General features: G+C 41.7%; 1 protein-coding gene across 1 annotated transcript; it reads right to left on the bottom strand.

The window, feature by feature from the left end:
- Positions 1–15: 15 nt before the first annotated feature.
- LOC127767219 (guanine nucleotide exchange factor SPIKE 1) lies at positions 16–14072 on the bottom strand. Its single transcript, XM_052292484.1, has 31 exons — positions 13756–14072; positions 13524–13625; positions 12575–12737; positions 12370–12488; positions 11667–11779; positions 11516–11571; positions 11333–11430; positions 11025–11162; positions 10625–10930; positions 10279–10542; positions 9996–10163; positions 9721–9912; positions 9592–9635; positions 8920–8989; positions 8639–8800; positions 7969–8076; positions 7838–7875; positions 7483–7627; positions 6822–6948; positions 6518–6711; positions 6089–6219; positions 5660–5735; positions 5421–5531; positions 5102–5284; positions 4339–4482; positions 3016–3189; positions 2589–2936; positions 2183–2512; positions 1783–1968; positions 718–1692; positions 16–599 (listed from the first exon to the last, which is right to left on the bottom strand). The coding sequence occupies exons 2-31, from the start codon at positions 13614–13616 to the stop codon at positions 345–347; spliced, it is 5511 nt and encodes a 1836-aa protein (XP_052148444.1). The 5' UTR covers positions 13617–13625; positions 13756–14072; the 3' UTR covers positions 16–344.
- Positions 14073–20566: the final 6494 nt, after the last annotated feature.

Raw genomic sequence — 20566 nt, 5'->3', positions numbered from 1 at the left:
TTGCGAGAATGCCCGTTATGAAGGAAAGAACACCCAGAACCATAGACATTATATATCACTCCAGATGAACACAACTGTCCACTCGAATAGTTACTGCTATATAGCTTGCTATTAGTCTACAAACCGCATAAACAAGGTAATAGAGATACAACACACTAAGGATTACACAAGCTTTACACCCCAAAATCGTGGCACGGCATTGCAAACAGAACAGAATCGAAAAGCCTAGTTAGTTTTCCAGAACTATACAACCAAGCTAACGGAATTATGGACAAGGTGGGGAGCCCCAACTGAAAGAATGAACCATTCAAATGCTACCTACTTGCCAGCTTGCTAGAATACAGTTATAGCTCTGAAAGAATTGCAGGAATATAGTGTGAAAGCTCAGCTGTGAGCGACTGAAAGCCATTGACTAGTTGAGTGTGGAATTCCTGGTCTTCTTCCCCTATCAATCTAAAATGCACACGGATTGCGCGCTTGCAGACGGCCATGAATTCCAGCAATGCAGCGATGAGCTGCTGCAGTTCTTGAGATCGGAGCCTAGTTGCGGGCTCACCAGACAAGAATGCAGTGCACACACTTAATACACCACTATTTACCTGCATCGTCAGGTTTTTGTAAAAGTTAGCAAAAGAAAGAAAATAGAGGAGCATATACTCAAGGCATTCTTAAAAAATGGTTCAAATTCTGCACAAGAGTTACAGGCTTACAGCTTACCTGAACAGCCACACTTCCTTGGAGTATCCTCTGCAGGCTTTGGAGTCTTGGGAGTTGGTCACCTTCCGAACTGCGTGGTTCTTCTAGTTCATTTCGCAAGGCAGCTGTCCTTGTCTCGATCATTCCAATCGCATTCTCAACAGGAGAAAACTCTAGAGATTCTGATTTGATCACTAACAGACGATTCACCAAAGCAGGAAAGGAACCCTCTGTCTGGAGTACTGTGCGCCTCTTCCACTGATCTTCAAGGCCACCTTGTGTTTTTCCATTCTTTGTGAATGGTGTATCAAAAAGAAAACGGTCGAACACACGGGCCCGGACAGTACCAGTAGATAAAGAGAAAATCCTTTCCCTTCTACTCCCTAGGTCCTCATCCTCCATTACAGGATCAACAGCAGTTATCTGCAGATAGCAGACACCAGGTTGCAACTCATCAGCGTTGACTTGTCTCGAATCCGGAATGATGTGTAAGGTGTGATTGCCATCCATTTTAGCCTCATAGATATGACTAAGCTTCTCCATTATGTCACCAAGACGAACATCTCTTGGCTCTCTGAACACATACTCCTTTTTGTTGAGTTTGCCAAACCGCTCCCCATAAAACCCTACCCGGTAGTAGGTAGCATCAATGAATGGTATAGGACTAGCCTCCTGTTCAAGAATTGACTCATAGATATCCTTGAGTGATGTATGGCACTTAGCCAGCTGCCCATATGCCCTTCTGCTTTTATACACAGGAATGATGAGTTCCTGAATACTAGCACAAAAGTGATAGAGTTCGGCTTGTGCAAAAAGTTTGTTTGCCAGCTGAAGATACTTGACAGCTGAATCCACAGTAAGCTTGGATGCACCATATCCCTCAACTTCTGCTGCAGATGCTTCTGAGCTAACATCAGTGTTCACAATAGGGCAAATCTTACATAGGGAAGCAACATGCTCCTTGCTCCACACCGCATCATTCCTTCCAACAAGTGCCTATAAGAAAATTTTTAAGATAAAAAAACTCCATAAAGGAATTACAAGATTCTTGCAACAAAAGACAAACTCGAGAAAAAAAATTAAAACCTGCATGATAACACCAGCTACAGCAACTGCACATTGTGCAGCTTCAGCCCATGATTGCATCTCCTGATGTGCATCACATAGATGCAGTAACCACATTATATGAAGATCTGGCACAGGCGCGTAGGCCATTGCTAGCTTATAGAAACCCTCAGCAGCCGCGTACCTGTCCAGAGTCATTTCAGAGCCCTGCAAAGAACATAGAAAATATAGAGTTTTAGAAATTCAATTCACGAAAACACAAATGGAAAGAAATAGCATAGCTGATATTTAGGTGTTTCAAGTGTGCAGTATGACAAAAAAGTAGTTAAAATTTCCACGGATTGCCTATTCAATTTAGCATATGGGATGGCCCTTTCACTTCTGGGAAGCATAAGAGGATTCATTAACAAGAATTGCTTACCAAGAGGGCATGTTCAAGACCAGCATCAAGGGCCTGGACTAGACATTTGGATAGATGTTTAACTTCTACCCAAGACCACCTATTATCAGTCGAACCTTCAGGCGCTGCCTCCAGTGCATTAACAGGGAGGCCACAATCTTTCAAGAGATCCTTACTTCGTACATCAGCCATTTCCTCTAGTGATTTCCTAAGGCGCCGAGTTTCACCACTTTCCTCAAGAGAGCCATCAGATTTCATCTGAGTTACTTGCACATCAGACATAAGTTCTGACAAAGTGATTGTCAACATCACCCTCAACCTTGTGGTGTTCTTAAAATAATTAAACGAGTTCTGCAAGGATGAGAATATCTATATTAGAATCATTCAGTTCATGACTGTATAAAATTGAATGTAACAAGCAGCTTACCCTAACAAGAATCTGCAACCCGACAACAGCCCTTTTTCTAATAGAATCATTCCGGAAAACAGCAAGGCGCAAAAGATGAAAAGCAATTTGCTTCAAGAAGCGATCATTCTCCCTTGCCATCAGTGTTGCGCCATGGAGGTTAAATATATTATACACCACAGGAAGGAAAGCTTTCCAAAAAGCTAAGGGCTGGCTCCTTGATAAAAGACCCATTAATACAGATGTTACACAATCTAGCTTTGCGTAATCAGTAGTGATGCTACGAGAAGCTGCAGCGACTGAAAACTTATCAATTATTCCCAACACTTCCAGGCTCACAGCAGTACTGAGATTTTCTTCCCACAGTTCCTGTAGGAATTTTCTGTCAGATTTTTCAAAAAGAAAAAGAGAAGAAACATAAAGATCCACATAAGATTGTAATACGTACCAACTTTTGTCTCAGCACTGGATGTAGAGATTCTCTCAGTGCCCTCGCGGTTGATCCAATCCTTGAAGACTGCGCTTGAGCAAGTGCTTCTCTCAATGAATAGGGCTGGTTAGGAGAGCTCAGTTGAGGACTAACCCTGTTCCACATGTATCCATTTTCTGGTGTTCCCTGAGGCTGCATTAAATAGCAGTGATCATTGTGAAAACATGTGACTAAAACGTTTACCATAATCAAGGAGTTTCTTTGTCACAACCAAATTTCTACACGTATGAGGGGAAGCACCAATGGTGTGGTGGTGGAGTCATGGGTGCATGACTCCACCCACCAGGGATAAAATCCTGGTGCCCACAAATATTACACACATGCAGATGGGCTTTCAACAGGATTTTGGTGAGTTGGTTTCCGTATCTTTGACCGTGGTGCACTGGTTTCCGTATCTTTGACCGCATGTTAGGAGGCACATTCGCGCAGTGTGGGGTGGGGGTGGGTTTAGTGGGGTGTGTGAATCTGCCGTGCAATCACATAAAAAGAAGTATCTGCACGTATGGTAGGTACAGAACACTTTCTTCATGACACAGGCTTAATTGCACTCCTGCATAGTTCACTAGATATTGTTAAATCTCAGTAACAATTGAGACACTCGGTAAACATTTCCACTACAACAATCCTTTAAATAACCTAGGGAAAACATTAGTTTCTGCATTTTGGACCATAAATAATGTTTGCACACAAACTGCAGATAACTACTGGGCAACTACTTACCATGTTACCATCTGAAATATTCTTCTGAAAACATCATTTCAGTGATTACATGAGATCAACTACCTAGGTTTAATGGTACTAGTATATGGAATATTCGGCATATTGGGAGGGGAACAGCAGTCGCATTTACATGGTCAAAATGCTTTAATGCTGTCGATGGAGTCCTGTTAAGAATTTGGCTATTCCAATGGCATTAAACCAACAAGGCAAAAGTTATGGTAAAATTTGTACATGTGTAGCAGTGTGACTATCACAAGAGAACTCGCATCATTATTTTACCCTTGGGAATACAGGGGTTAAACCAGAAAATTGTATAGGGATGGTCTCCTGGGAACTTAGTATAGGTTATCCATATGTAATCACTTTCTACTTGTGTGCCTACAATACATATTCTTTGCAATTCCAACCAGCAACAATGCTGACAATGGCAATCTTAGGTATCTGATCCAGCACACATTCAAAAACCTACTCAAGACATATCCAACCTGACTCTAACAAAGATACTCCAAGAAAGCTTATCAAATATGTGACAATGCTCACTAAAATAATGCACCAACATACCCTTATTTCATGGCGTGATGCCTCAGACAAATATGCATTAACTGATGGGGATAATCGATCGGAGTACTTTGGAGATGCAGGGCGCTCAGCATCAGGGCTCCGTGAACTTGAGCCTAGTAACAAGCTGTCTCCTGTTTTGTTGTGCTGCAGAATACATTAAAGAGATTTAGCATCAAATAAACTGTAATAATATAAGAGTACTCATAATCAGTGATAAATCAACGCACAAATCTTACCAGATCAAAATTTTTATATCTGAGGTTAGATGGATTAGATACTGTTATCATGCAATACTACCAATTAAAAAGGGGGAGGTGCTTGCCACTAAGTAATTTATATGTGTGTATGTGTCAGTTTTGAAATGCCCAAACACAAATATACAACACCACCGCAATGAAAAGAAATTGGATTCAGATATACTCCAAAATCCGTCACCTGAAAGAGTTGTTTGCCATTTTTTAAAAAAATATATATATATTAACTATCAAATGTAGGGAAAGGAGATGTGCTCCACCAAGAAAATCCTTAACACACAACCCTTTACTCTATTGTGTGGACGCATTAGTCAGGGTGCATTTCAACACAACCACCATAGCAGTGGAGTTACAGAGAATGTCAGAAATACGTTCGATACAAATTTACTGGCAGCGATAATACCAGTATGTCTTCACCAATGTTAATAATATTGAAAACACTTCACACCAATGCCAAAAATATTGAAAAATACTTCTTTCTAAGTTCTCAATGAAATCATGCTACAGACCTCAAAATGGGTAATGCATTCTTCAAGTAGCTTGAAGAACAATCTGGTTCTAGCAATGCTCTGTTGCCATGCTTTGATCAGAGTCATGTCGTCCAAGTTCCTTATGATTTGCAAAATGACTACCAGCACCTCACGCTTTTCAACAGCATTTAGATTATAGAATACAGGCATCTCATCTAGAATCTGCAAAAATCAGAGTTTTCCACAAGCAACAAATTTTGTAACTACAACCCTGTGTATGATAAATCTTGCAGAGAACAATGTACTAATTACCAATATTCATTGCAATGTAGTTATTACGAAGTAAATGTGCAAATACCTGTCCTATAAGAGGAAAATACAGCTGAGCAATGTACAGCTTGTCTTCACTTTTTTGATACCGTGCATCAAATTCATGCTTGCATATTAGAACAACCAAAATACGGGCTGCCTACAGTAAATAAAATTCCCATAAGCAAGAAAAGTTATTTTCCATCACAAGTAAGACAGGTTGAAAAGGTAGAAGAGAATGTATTGAGTGGTGAACCAAAGTGTTTGTCTTGCAATTAAGATTCTTACTTTCGCTCGCTGAGATAGATCATCATGGTCAAGGGTGAGAAAAATCTCTTGAATAAGTACTGACGAGAGATAATTTCTGCAAAAACAGAGTATTTAGCTCAAACATGCTAATTCACAAGATATAAAGTGCCTAAAACTTTTAGCAACCTAAGGCAAAGAGCATGCAGGGATAGGGTTGTTTATTAAAAAAAAAACAGGAATGACCATTATAAGGATTAGAAATGTATAAAATCCCCATACCAAGATTTGTATAAATAACAGAGAATGAATGCCTTCATGTTAAGAAATATTTCGAACTTAAAGAAAGAAGCCTGAAGTCTCTGAATAAATTGCCGGTCCACCAAAATATGTTTGAAAAGCAGATAAGTATTGCCAACATATATTGGGAAGGCAAACATCCACAAATGAGGGACCTAAGGGCCAACATACCTATCAGAGGGGTCACGACCAGGCATCTCAACAAAAAGATCATGGTCACATATTATCTGAAGGAATGTCAATTTGCAATCATGGAGAATTGACTGGCAAACTCCTGCAAACTTGTCCATATACAATGAAACCTGAAAAGCAGAGAGGGTGCATTTATTTACCAGCGTTTTATGCACAAAGATGCATGAGACAAAGCTTTTCACTGGCGACTCATACAAATTGACTCAAATAAATCCCAAACAACCAACAGGAAAAAGGGGTACAAATATTAACAGAAACAATACCAAGAAGTCAAATGGCCACCCTTAAAAGGAACAGGAATGTTGAAGCAAAGCAGGATTTCTTTGCAAACAAACAGAAGAATTCGATGCATAAATAACAAAGAATCAGGGCAAGAACGAAAAATTTAAATGTGATTTCCAACATTACCAGCTCAAAAACTTGGCGTGGCTCAATAATTGATAGAAGATCATAACAAAAGAAAGCAAGTGTGCTGTTCAAGCGCTTCGCCAAGCTTAAACCCTTTTTACAGCGCTCATGAACCTCAGTTAGAAGGCAATCAAACAGCTGCATGATACATCGGAAGACACCATCTTTCAACTGTAGCGGTGGGACATCTTCACCTAGAGCATGACAGCAAACAATCAAAAACACACTTTATTTGATGATCACATATTCTTATAATGAAAATGTTGTGTGAACTGCTCTGAGACAGGTGAACATATGCAGCTACCTAGTGGAAGATTATGGTAAAATAGACGACTTTGTTCCAATCCCATCGATTTTACAATAAGCTCCAGAAAAAACCAAGCCATTGCCAGCACATCATCATAGACTGGCCCAACTCTATAACCTTTAGCCTAGAAAACAAAACAGAAGAATTAATAGTGAAGCAAAGCAGCAGAGAAAGGTAGGCCTGTTAAAGGCTGATTGAATAAAGCATTCACTCAGGAGAATTCAAAATATACAGGAAAAAACATGACAAGGACGAGCGTTAACAGATGATATATTGGGATGCAAGAACTCAGGAAGCAAAATGGTTTTAGGTATTCAGGTGGTTGTTAGAATATAAAGTCATTATGGTATTCAGCTTAGGCCTTTGGGTTAAATTGGTCTGTGCAAGAACATCATCAGGAGTTTAACTTATCCATGCAAGTGCATGAGTAAGAATTTAATCTTTATAACTAGAAAATTCTGGTTATAATGATAACTTCATGGATGTCTGCATGATATCAGTTTTAAACAGTATTAGTAGCACCAAGGGTACCCTCTACTTGGCTTATAAGGCTCAAGCACAAACATTGAAAGCCACAACTATAATAAACATGATGATATCAAGCAGAACACACCCAATAATAGATTGCTCAAAACAGAAAGAGGAAACCTATACTAACCTTACTCCGAGCCAGGCTTCCCCAAACAGTAGACAGTCCAGGGTATACAGGTGCTTGCCGATCACCAAAGTCATCAAAAGCATAATCAACATAATTAACAAGAAACCGATTTCTCTCAGCCCCATCAGATGATTCCTGCTGGACCCTGCAAGAGCAATGCATTGTCTGTAACTCAATTTGTGGTACATCATATGGTCCTAAGTGCTGAACTGATATAACAAGAGATTAGCAGTTTTCATATTGTGTCATGGATTCAAACGCTCGATCAGCACAGAACGCTAGAGCTCTAGAGAGAAGCTAGTAAAACCAAAAGTGAAAAGATGCATATAAAACAAACAAGAAAGCACAAAATTACCGGGTTAGGATATTGACCATAGCTCGAAATGCGGCAACCTGCAAAATACATAGACATGCAACATCAAGCATAATTGAGCATTATTGAATAGTAAACTTAGTATGTACAACAGAAAGACAACAACCAACAACCTGAAGGGTTTCACCACCATCACCGATAAGATGAAGTAGCATATTAAGTATGGGTTGGAGAAATTGCAACAGTGCAGTAGATTCAACGTTCTTTAAACTGTTTATGGCCTGCAACAGAGTAAAATCCAAAGCTTAGATGCCAATGTATATATAGTGTTGGTATCTACTGTACGGCTGTGTTTGTTTGGAGGGGTTGGGAACCCCTCCCCTCCACACGCAAAATGGAGCAATGGATTAACGCATGATTAATTAAGTATTAGCTATAAAAAAATGAAAATAGATTAATTTGATTTTTTAAAGCAACTTTTCTACAGAAACTTTTTGCAAAGAAAAACACTGTTTAGCAGTTTGGGAAGCGTGCACGCGGAAAACGAGGGAGTTGAGTCGGGGACTTAGGCTAAAGAACACAGCCTAAGTATGCATATAACCAGAATGAACAGCTTAAATAAAGAGTTTTCACAAACAGTTGAAGAGTGTGAATCCCTCTGGCCTGCTTCATGAACGAACGAACAGGCCAAACAGACTATTACCATCTGTTGGCCGCAAAAGACAAATGTCTTGCTTAAGTGTTCATCATAAAAGACAAATAGCAGCAGGAGTAGAATAAATAAGGAAATTAACAGCAGAGGCTCCAAGTATAGTCATGTAGGAAGTGGAACAAAATAGATACCTCAAGAAGCTCAGAACCCCAAGGTGGACTTGTATGAAGTGTATGGCGGTCATACTCGACAAAAAAGTCTCTTATTCTTTCATTAACTGGGAATAATGAAGAACAAAGTCTTAATCGCAACCTAAAAACAGTTTTGCCATCCTCCAGATAGTCCATTCTTTCCTGTATAAGAATTGAAAATGTAAATAAAAAACACTACAGAAAATGTTTTTGAAGATGAAATTTGCACTACGGTAAACAAAAAGAAGGGGAGAGGGAGGGGGCAAAGATAAGCAGCAAACCTTTCCACTTTCCTGCAGGTAATGTGGAACAAGTTCTCTTAAAATTGGCAAAGATACGTCTGAAAGTAACCTATTAGATTCAGAATAATGTTGCATATCAATTTCAATTCCGTTATAAAAACTCAATAAGATATTATAAGCACTTCAGAGTTCCTCATTAAACTTGTGATAACAGTTACAGATGGTATGAGATTGTGATCTAATTTTCAAGATGGCCAATGGATGTTACGTGGAAAGAAAAGGGCAGTTTCCATACATATATTAAAAGCACGCTGCTACTAGCATTTGATCAAAAGTATGGTTGATATGGTATGCAGCATTCAGGGCTCCTATTGAGTAAGTACCACGGTGCTTTCTTTGATTCTTAGTACACGACAAAATGATAAATACTAGTGATCTGAATTTCTTCATTAAGCTTTCATTATCTGCTGGAGTCAAACCATGGTGTACATATAACTTGATGGCGCAACCCTATAACGATTGCTCTCCCAAGTTTCAACAAAATCCTAGTTCTTCACATATTTGCTTAAATAACATAAACTGAATTAGTAGGTATGCTAGTAAAGCATCAATAGGATGAGGTCCCATATATGAAGCAGCTGTCCAAGATTAATTCAATACAAATATTTCAACTTTGAAAACAAGAGGAGGAAAAAATGTATAATTGCATACTGAATGTGTGTCGACAGTGGAAGAACAGCATATCCCACGACAACCTGAAGGAAGAAAATGTTAGGCACTAGCAGAATGCACACGAACCAAACACAAGTGTACCTTAGTGATAAGGAACAGAAAGCATACTGGTTTGGGGGCTTCAGGTTTCATTTGGAGATCTACATGGTAAAATGTGAACAGAAGATGATGTTGGGGTGTCAAGAGAGCAGGCAGACTGATTTTAACTTCATCATGGTAGCAAGCCATTCTCGTTCCAACAGCAATCTGAGTATGGGCCCACTTCTGTAGTGTTGTGTTCCGATCCCTTGGATGAACAGCCTGAAATTCGATATCTAGTGGCTAAGCATACTGAACAACAAAAACAACAAAACACAAAGAGTATAATGCATGTGTAAACAAACCTCTAATGGAGGCTTGCGGATGTCAGAATCATCCTTTCTCAATTCCACTCTTACAAATAGATTTCTTTTACGGCCCAAGCTAATAGTCAGTGGGTACACATAGAGACAATGGAAGAGTTGTGAAAATGGCTCACTTCGGGTCATCATCCGAAAGTCAAAAGCTTGAAACTGAAACAAGAAAGAACCATGTCATACAAACAGGAAAGCAAGTGTTAGTCCATGGTACAAGCCTCAAAAGTTAACACTCCACAAAATGAGGTAGATGAAGCATTTTTGTAGTTACATTTTCACCACTCTCTGTATTGGAAGCTTGACCATTCTGATGTGCATCTTTCTGGGCCACGGCACTAGAATTCAAAGAACCATGGATCCCATCAAAGCTACTCTGGTTGTATCTACCATTATTGAGTTCACCAGCATCATTCAAATCATTGGCCATGCTACCGCCCTCAGAAATGTTATCCATGTCGTTGTGGCCATTATGAAGTTTTTCCACCTCTAACCTCAGTACACCTTTCACTGGTTTGTGTACTTTTCTTTTGGGGTCCTACAAGTGGCCAAAAAATAAAATAATCAATTATCTATCTGTTAACAATATGAACTAGCTGTGCTTAGCTGCTTGTGCTTACTTGGAGGGAGTCCTCTATGTAGCTTTCCTTCACTTTGTTCAAATTTGATATCTCTACAATAACTGAGCTTCCACTTGAATAATGATTGAGCTTTCCATCCAAAGTGAGCTTGGAAATAGGCTCCACTATACTATCTTGAGAACTTGAGCCTGACATACTTGGTGCTAGAGGGCTACTGGGAGAGGCAGCACCACCAGCCTGGTTGTTCTCAAACAGTGGAATCATAGCCCATGCGAACGACTCTCTATATGGCATGATTCGAGACCAGACTTGCAATTTTTGCTTCTCTTTATCAGTCAAGTGAACCTATATCATGAAAGTTAGCACAAGGGTCATAAGTGCATATGATACACTTAGGGATCAACACTGCTTTTTTACAAATGAATAATTTCTTTCTTACAGGTTCTTTACGAGAATAAACAGAGGGTGTTACTCCCCCTTCCTCAGTGGCAGCCTTCTCTAGCTGAATCAGAAGGCACACTGATGGTGAAGGGGCATCCAATGAAAAAACACCTCGGCGGTCTAGAGAAATCTGAGCCTAATTGAATACAGAAGAAAAGAAATTTGTTTAGTAAGAACGCAAATAAGATTAGGACAGAATTTCAAAGTAATTAATGAGATACAGCTGTTTCTTTTTGTAAATACTAATTGCAAAAATTTAGAGGGATGCAATAGAAGCCCAGAAGGAAGTTTTCAGTTGCTCCTTACATCTTGCATTTCTGTTGGGAGTATATGAAAATAGAAATCTTCTGACAATTTTTCTCTTCTGTCTCTGTTGTACAAGCAGATTGTACCACTAAAAGGCTCTGCAAATGATATGTGGTCAGAAGGCAGGTCTATAAAGTCTAGCAGTTAAGAGACAGACAAACTTCAGTGTTTATTTATGCTCACCAACTAATCCAGCTTGAAATGACAAAGATAACACCTTGACAGTTATCTTCAATCCACTGTAATCAGTAGAGAATAGTTAATAACATGGGATTAACAAGAAAAGGAAGCTCAGTGCATGATATATGTAATTCTTGAGCGTGAGGTTGAAAACCTGCTGTTTATTGCAGGGACACTTTCTGGCACCCGTTGGCCGAATATCAAAGATCTCTCATTTTCCCAATCAAATGCCGGTTCATATGCTGGTAAAGGTGATAGACTGCAGTGCTGACAAAACAATAACATGTTGTTAATGCCCTACATCAAGATGGCAATTGCTGCTGCACATGCTATTGTCATCTAGATCGATGAAGGTGAACTATAGACATTAAAGATAATAGATGACTGACAGACAGGCAAAAGGAGAGCATGTAACGCGGTGAAGAATAACTATATAACTATTAAGTAAAGAAAAATCAGTGTGGCACAAAATGTTTCTGCTTGAAATGTCCATGTCAACAATAATAGTTTGTGCTACATAGCCTACTTGCATACGAATTAATAAATCAAAAAGCATTTGAACAGTACTACAATTGATTGAAACATAAATGGATTCAGACAAGTAAACTGAGCGCACAAAATGTTCAACAAGCATTACAGAAGATGAAACAGAGGCCTAACATGCAATTGAAATACATAAAGAACTTAACATGAAATAGGCAAATAGCTTAGATCAAACACAACTAGCCTCCTGTGTATTCACTCAGATTAATCATAGGGGAGGTGGTTTAAGCAAGCATTTTATGGCACTAAAGGTGAAGTAGGCAGGAAATAATATAACACCTACATGACTAGAAATTAAATGAACTAATACATACTTTTTTTGAGGATGAAGCGGGCACTTCAGTCTCATATAGTTGTCTCCCTGATGTGCTTGGCATATCATCTTCAGTAACTTCATCAGGCTTGGATTGCCTATCATTGCTAAGCTGCAATTCTGTGACCCAAAAGAAGAAAATCAGCTACTATCCCTGAGGTACTCTGCACTGTGCATCTGAGGCAAATTCAGTTACGGTAGAATACCTGTTTCTAAGTCAGTATCAGGTCCCTCAAAAATTTGATTCTGAAAAGATGGTGGTGCAACACTTTCATATCGTCCATATTTGCAGTCGTCTTTCACAAAATCAGCCTTATAGCACTGAACCAGCTCATTTAGATGTGGCCATTGATCTAAATTTTCATTAAGCTGAAATCCAAAAGAAGAAGACTATTAAAACCATGCAGCATTAGCTATTGGGTTTTATATTGTCAACTGTGATAAGAAAAGAGCAAAATGAAACATTGTCAACTAAGGATGTTTAGTACTAAATGTACAGTGAATAATTCTACGATAGAATGCTATAGGTGAGAAAAATATGAAGTCATTAACCCATAGACCAGAGTAGTGACTAGTGTGTTTCCAGTTAGAGTGGCCTATAGCAATTTTAGATAATGGGATATCAACATATCAACCCCTGCACCCAAAGATGCACAAAACCACCAGCCTATAGCAATGCAATGAACAATTTAATAGATACATTTTGGCATTACAAGCATATCCAACAAAAGGAAAAAATAAAGCATTGCAAGTCCAACCATATAAAGCAGCCAATTTGGTGAACACTACATACACAAGCATCATAGCAAAGAGGAGATTTAAAAAACACATCACATTGTGCAGGTTTCACTCAACAGCACAATGCCAGCAGCTCCTTCACTTCCACTGCACTGGATATCACCACTGCCATTTTGCACTACTCAGCCCTCACCGAACAATTAGTACACTTAGAAAATATAAGCAATAGAAGCTGAGATATTGAGATCTCGACCGTGCCCTCTTCACTGCATTCCAAACATCTCCAGGTTCACACGCACCACATTGTCTGCGGTACCACCACCACTCCTGGTAGCTCAATACACACCGCACCCACATTCGCACCACCAAATGAACAGCGCCACAAGCAGGACTACAGAATATTAGAGCGAAACATACCAGTGGATCCAGCTCCAGGTTCCCCGCCAACGACTGCCGCGGAATGCGCTTGAACCGCTGCCCCTCCCCCCCCGCCGCCGCCGCGGAATCCATCGCCGCCACCTGAGCCGCCACCCCCACCAACCCAGACCAACCAATTAAGCACAAATCCGCGCGCAGCGCGAATCACTAACCAGCAAGCACCATCAAACCGACCGCACGAAAAAAGGAAAAAAAAAATCCAACCACGCACCTTACCTCCGCGACGAATCTGAGCTCAGGATCTCGCCGCCGCAGCCCAGATCCGGGCGAGCGGACGCGTGCCCGAGAAGCGAAGCCGCGCACCCCCCCACCGAAGTCCCCCGCCGCACCAACCCGAGCACTAAGCTAATACGGCAGGCGCTGGGGTAGAAAAGGCGAGGCTACCGCGCACTCATTGGCCATTGCTTCCGCTCGCCATCTTCCTGCTCCGCTCTCGCCTCCACCTCCTCCACGGCGCGCGAGGGTTTGGTGAAGTGGAGACGAAGCGAAGCAGCAGCAGGTGGAGTTGGGGGGAGGGGGGGCGAGCGAGTGTTTTTTAGTGGAAAGGGAGGGGAAAAGCGAAATGTGAAAAAAAAACAAAGATTTGGTTTGGCTTCTACCGGTGCTTTTTTAAAACAATTTTTAGCGGATAGTAGTAGTAGTAATAGTTTTCTTTTTTCAAAAGCTTTTTGAAACGCGCACCGCTTGCCAGCGCCCAGCGGCTGCTCGCTCTCGGGCACACATGATGGCCTCGCTGTCAAGAGGCTCAAGGACACCAGCAGGCTGTTTGTGTCTGAGATGGGGCACATCATGGGTTGTACTGCCTGTGAAGGGTTTTTCTCTTCACACTGCGTTTCTGTGGTTGTACTCGAATGAGCTTTGTTAGGTTAGAGCATCTATCGTGCGTTCTAAGGGTGTGTTTAGTTGGGGAAAAAGAAATTTTTGGGTGTCACATCAGACGTTTGACCGGATATCGGAAGGGGTTTTCGGATACGAATGAAAAAACTAATTTCAGAACTCGTCTGGAAACCGCGAGACGAATCTTTTGAGACTAATTAAGCCGTCATTAACACATATGGGTTACTGTAGCACTTATGGCTAATCACAGACTAATTAGGCTTAAAAGATTCATCTCGCGATTTCCCCCCATAACTGTGCAATTAGTTTTTCTTTTTATCTATATTTAATGCTTCATGCATGTGTCCAAAAATTCGATGTGATGTTTTTGGAAAAAAGTTTTGGGGAACTAAACGGGCCCTAAAAGTGATTTTATGGGTCAGAAGCAAGGATCATTGTACAAATTAAACACAACGTAAGCAGGGAATATAGAAAAAGGTCCTGAATAGTATATACTATGAACTATTACATGGGTGATTATTATATAAGCAATATAGGTATATGGGTATATATATGTAGGGGTTTTCGCTATAATAACTGGGAACAATATTTCTCAAGACGAATCGGGTCTTACGCTTCTACCCATGGACGCCATTAGTCATCATGGTCTCTATCGTCATATGTATCAGGTGCTCGGACAGTAACAACCACGAAGCACATAGGAGGACAACAATCATCAAACATGTGGTTAAGAAGAGCAACAACGGATACAAGGTGGAGTGAACAACCGTAAAAACAAACAAGGAGCAAATTACATGATTATATCTAGCATGCCAATGTCCTTAGGATAAAAACTATCTTGGCTTTGTTTGAGGGTATATGAATGGTTTAATTAGTTCAAATCTAAATGATCCCGATATTTAAAGTGTAAGGTTGTAAATGGTTTTAAAGGATTGTTGTGTTATTAAAATGAAAATATATTCAACATGAATTGTCATTATCAAGACGTAGAATCTACAAGGCAACTTTATCATGTACTACTTTGGCTCAGTGCAATTCTAACTAATTGGTACACTCTTTACTTTCATTGTATAGAATCATGAGATTAATTCTCTTTGAAGTTAGGTTCACTTTTGAAGTTAGTTTAGGTTTGACTCTATGGCTCTAGGCCTACTTCACATCTACAACTTCATTCTCCCTACATATGCAAAATTATTTATTCCTAAAACATCAAATTTCCTTCTCTTCATTTTGGCAAAAATGTGTGGGTTAAGTTTTTTCTAAAACGTGGAGCCATCCTTTTTCTCATCCTCCCACCGCGCGTGCAATGCATCCGTTCGTTTATTCTCACATAGCGTACACAATCACCATAGGATACAATGTTTTATGTTCAACACACCCTTTCAATTCATCCGCAAATTATACGAACAACACAAAAGGTATGTTACTAGCTTTTTTAAAAAATATATAGTTTATCTACTATAGTAAAAGAGAAGTCACCCTCCTCTCCACGCCGCACTTACCAAGTATCTAACAAAATCAGTGCCATCCCTCGATAAGAGACAAACGGTTTCTCTAGAAACCAACCAATTTATTTATCTCTAGGGAGTCATCCTTCTCCTCTCAGCTCATGCTTCCCATGTGTTTGCAGAAATTCGGTGGAGAAAACTGATCATACGTCCCATCCCTTCTTAAAAAAAACCTGAACAGTTTCCAAAGAAAACCAGCCAATTAAAAAAAGCTAAAACAAAACCACAATGCTCCCTCCTAAAAACACAATAAAGCAGTTTTATTTTATATCCTATGATTCTTGTGTTGCTAACTGACCATATATTCCATACCGGTATGGTGTGATTAATTTGCTAGTCATCAGAAATACCATACCGGTATCTCCCTCCTTTACTCCATGATTCTTGTGTTGTAACTGACCATATATTCTCATGATGTCATCAGCATCGGTTGTACACACATGTGGTGTGGACCAGCGGTATTCCACAAAATTGCATCATCCATCCAGTAGCCTGGCGTTGTTCCTCACTGCTCGGTGTGGTCAATGCCTCAGTGGTGGCCTGACCTGGACCAGCCCACGCTACGCTACCGGTTGCAACCAACGCGATTAGAAAATTACACATACGTGAAACCAAAGCAACTTTGAGCCGAGGCCGACGCCCCTCTTTTCTGCATTTTGATCTTTGATGTGTGGGCAACGCCGCCGCCGTCGTCTTTCTGCCCCGGCTCATGTGCCCCACGCCGCTCCACTCCACTGCACACTCCACTCCTCCCGTGATCCCTTCAGAACACCGCAAAAACCACCGTGCCAGCATCGATCTCTCGCCATACACACACCCTCTGTCTGGCTCCCCACCCATACGATTACGTATAGCATGTACTCCTTTTCACTTGCTTTTCTTATCCCTGTCACTTGCTTCTTTTCAGCCTCTCCCTTTGAGAGATTACTTTGGCGAGCTGTGGTTGCTTGGTTGGTGTCGCCAATAATAATCCAGTGTACTGTAGTCGGCAATGAACTAGTCCGGAATTTGAGTTGTATTTTTCAGTACATAAGTCTTGAATCCTGATCCTCGAGAGCTGCTCCAGCGGCCAAATCAAAGCGGACAGCGACACTCGGTTGGTATAGATGGTGGCAGTTTAGCACTGAGTCAAGCTTGCAAATTTTGTTTGATTTGGCGTTAGTTACATGTATATTGGTCGTCTGAATTTTTAGCTGGCCAAATTATTCTCTACCCTAGTCACCATTAACAGGGTTCGATTTACCGCCAGTAACCGGGCTTACCGCAGGGTACGGTAATATAAATACCACGGTAACCTCCTTAAATTCAAATAAATTTAAAAATAGTTTGAATTTTTAATAAATTTTGCGCGGTTTCATACGGTTTTTCACGTTTACCGCGCGGTAACCGTGCTCACCACCGGGGCGCGGTAACCCCGGCCCCGGCGGTTTGGGAAACCCAGAGTCACTAACTTCGACGGCTTGAACGATGTAAAGTCCGAAGCAGTTCGTCCATGAAATGCTATCGTTTTTTCAAAAGGAAACGCGCAAGCAAAATCCAAACACCGGTCGAATCCATCTCGTTAATCCTTCCTGGTGTCGTCATTAGAAAGGTGCTGCTGCTGCCAATATTTCTCCGGACAATTAATTAGGTCGGCTTCGCGACGAGGAAATCAACTGGCAGCTATCTTCGTCTTATCTGTTCGTGGTGAAAGTGAATCGCGCGGTCGTAAACAAGATCATTTCCAAGGACGAGAGAGGTAGATGCAGAGGGGGAGATTGAGATGCCTCTGCACTGCGTGGACAGCAAACGCTTTTGTCCGGTATTGGATGTCACGCTCTACCAATACCATATTGCGTGGAGCCAATGGGACAGGGGCCTTTTCGCTAGAAGGGATCATGACAACAGATAAATTTGTCTGACAGCCATCACAAGAGATTGCTATAGAATTGCTATAGGAGTAGTTTGTAGCCGTCGAAGTTGGTGACTAGCGTAGAGAATAATTTGGCCAGCTAAAAATCCAAACTTCAGAGATACGGATGGCCCGATATTAGGTTTAAATCTTAGCGTCATAAATATTTCCCACGTACAAGTGCATTTTAATAAGATTTTAGTGAAGTTAGGGATTTACTATTAGTCCCCGTTTCTTTGAAGATGTATTAGACGATTAATTCAGTGTGATATGCATGAGGAATTAAATTTAAAAATATATTATTTTATTTTTTCCTTAGAAATATCCTAGATGTATTTTTTGACACAAATACAAATATACCGTCGATATCACTGGACCGTTGCGAGACACCAAGACGTGGGCGTGACGACGCGAGCGTGTCGTGCAGCGTAGCGAGCGGCGAGACTGTGTTCTAAACTGAATGATTAGAGATTAATTAATAATTTATTAGTTCACTAATCGGCATAATTAGTCACTTATTAGCGGCAAAGAGTGACATGCTCTTCGGTCTCGCTCGTTGGGCATGCGAGACTTAGCCGCCACCGAGCGGTCTCGCGCATTTACCGTCGGACACCGCAATATTGACGATATATTTGTATCAATAAAATTGCATCGCGCATATTTCTGAGAAATTAAAAAATAAATAATATATTTTTAGATTTAATTCTATGCGTGTGTATAACGGTGTATATGCATTACAATGAAAAAAAAAAATCAGGCCAACTGCCAGTGCTCGCTGATCAAGGAGCACTGGAGCACAGCACTGCGCTGCACCGTATTAATCAACGCCGCTCGGTTGGTCTTGGTCAGGTGCCCCACACCCCACAGTCCTTGGCTCCTTGCCAGCAACACGCACACTCTGCAATTAAGCTTTCGGTCAGCTTTTCAACTTGAAGCTTCAGAGATACAGCTATTCATATCATCGTAGATCGTTACCAAACACACATGACACCAGGCATGATCACAGACATACTTTCAGAATAGTTTGTTTACGAGAGAATTTGAGAGCATCCAGTTTGGCAACTCACGGTGAGAAAGGACCTAGTAGGCCAGTACTAGTAGCCAATCTCATGCTTCCTTTCCTCACCGCTTTGCTTACATGCTATTGCTGGACTGCTGTTCTTCTGGCTGCTGGATGTTTGAGGAGCTACCGCTAGTTTGCTAGTTCTTGAGAACCATGTGGATGAGCTTGCCGTTTCTACTTTATCACAAAGGAACAGGAAGATCTGACCGAAACACATAGGCTGGGCTGAATCATCAAATCAACTTTGGTCCTATGAACCTCTTCACCTTTGGATCGACACCAAAATTTCCCCGACGGAATATAACAGTAATAGCGTGTAGTACCAGCTGCGGACGATGGAGTGACTGTAGCTGGTCACGGGATTCTTGGTCACTTCGGCAACGCAAAAGGTTCAACGACGCGAAGTCGCGAACAGCGAAGACCAGTGTGCTACCCACAAGTCCGCTGCGGCCCGGGCGGCCATCACGTGAGAGCGGATCAGGAGCATGCAGTTCCACTCCAAAAAGGGATGTGTTCAGCCCATTGGCCCATAGTGGGCTGCATCGACTTGGGCTTATGAACTGGAGCTGTACAGGCCGAAGAAAGGAATAAGTTCATTTTAGTTCCCTTATCTTGACTTTGAGTTTAAAATTCGTACCTACCCCCTGGACCGCAATACCATGTATTACTCACAAAACCGTATCAATTTTTGTCCCAAGGCAGTATGGCTCTCAGTTTCGTCCGACGTGACACTTTGACACTAGTCAACTATGTTGAGCCAATATGGGATCCACATATCAACAACCAACTCTTTCCTCCTCTCTCTCTCTCTCTCCCCTCTCCGCTCTTCCCCATCCTCACCATGCTGGGAGGCAGGCCTCGGGCGACGTGGATAGGGGAGGCGGCTGGCATCTGGCGGACGCGCAAGAAGAAGGATGGCCGGCCGCAGGCAGCGTGGATAGGGGTGGCGGGAGCCGTCATCTGACGAGCGGCGAGAAGAAGGGACGACTTCGCGCCAGGCGACATCGCCTAAGCAGAGGTCGGCTAGTATTTTTCACAAGGTCATGGCAGCTTCTCTTCTCTTCTCCTTTCCTCGTGGCAGCGGTGGTGGTATCCCGATCGGGCGGCATGCAATGTGGCGGCGGCGGGTGCCATCTGGGATAGAGCTCTAGGCTACACTCCTTGTCACGACCATCATGCTAATAGGATCCCTATCCCTCTTCCTCCTACTAGTGTCGATGCCCTCCTGGAACGCCTACATGTCCATCCCGCTCGACCGCACCTTCCACCTAGTCCATCTCATCCCCGGCCACTGACGCTCAAGCGGAGACGTTGGCCACAAGCGCCCTGATTGCGACTGTGAACCACGAACTCCGAAGGTAATGGCCTTGGTGGGATCCCCATGCCTCTTCCTCCGCCATCGACGCTGTCCTCCATGTCGTCACTGGTGCGCCGCCAACAGTGCTTGTTTCGCACCGCCAACACCCTACTCCAGTGATTAGACAACCATCACGTCTCATCCCCGGCCACCGACGCCGTCAAGAAAAAGGGTAGAGAGAAACAGAGAGAGAGAGAGAGTGAGAGGGAGGAGAGGATGTGTCATTAAAATGTGGGATCGACCATTTTTTGTTATTTTTATTTCGATTGAATTGCCCTAACACGTGGGTTTTGTGCTGACTCAGCTGCCACGTCAGCCGAAACTATGCATTATATTGCTCTCGGATCTCAGGGATAAATTTTAAAC

The sequence above is a fragment of the Oryza glaberrima genome, chromosome 3 (genome assembly GCF_000147395.1).
Source record: "Oryza glaberrima chromosome 3, OglaRS2, whole genome shotgun sequence".
In the NCBI taxonomy this organism is placed as follows: Eukaryota; Viridiplantae; Streptophyta; class Magnoliopsida; order Poales; family Poaceae; genus Oryza; species Oryza glaberrima.
The sequence above is the reverse complement of the archived record's forward strand: the minus strand, read 5'-3'. Positions and strand labels throughout refer to the sequence as shown.

What these genes read in the sequence shown, in the direction of transcription:
- LOC127767219 (XM_052292484.1), bottom strand. Translation starts at nt 13,616, where the DNA reads ATGGATTCCGCGGCGGCGGCGGGGGGGGAGGGGCAGCGGTTCAAGCGC. An exon ending in CACGCCAAGTTTTTGAGCTG is followed by an intron (nt 6,220 to 6,517) that starts GTAATGTTGGAA and finishes TCTGCTTTTCAG; the next exon opens with GTTTCATTGTATATGGACAA. An exon ending in GGTCGTGACCCCTCTGATAG is followed by an intron (nt 5,736 to 6,088) that starts GTATGTTGGCCC and finishes CTGTTTTTGCAG; the next exon opens with AAATTATCTCTCGTCAGTAC.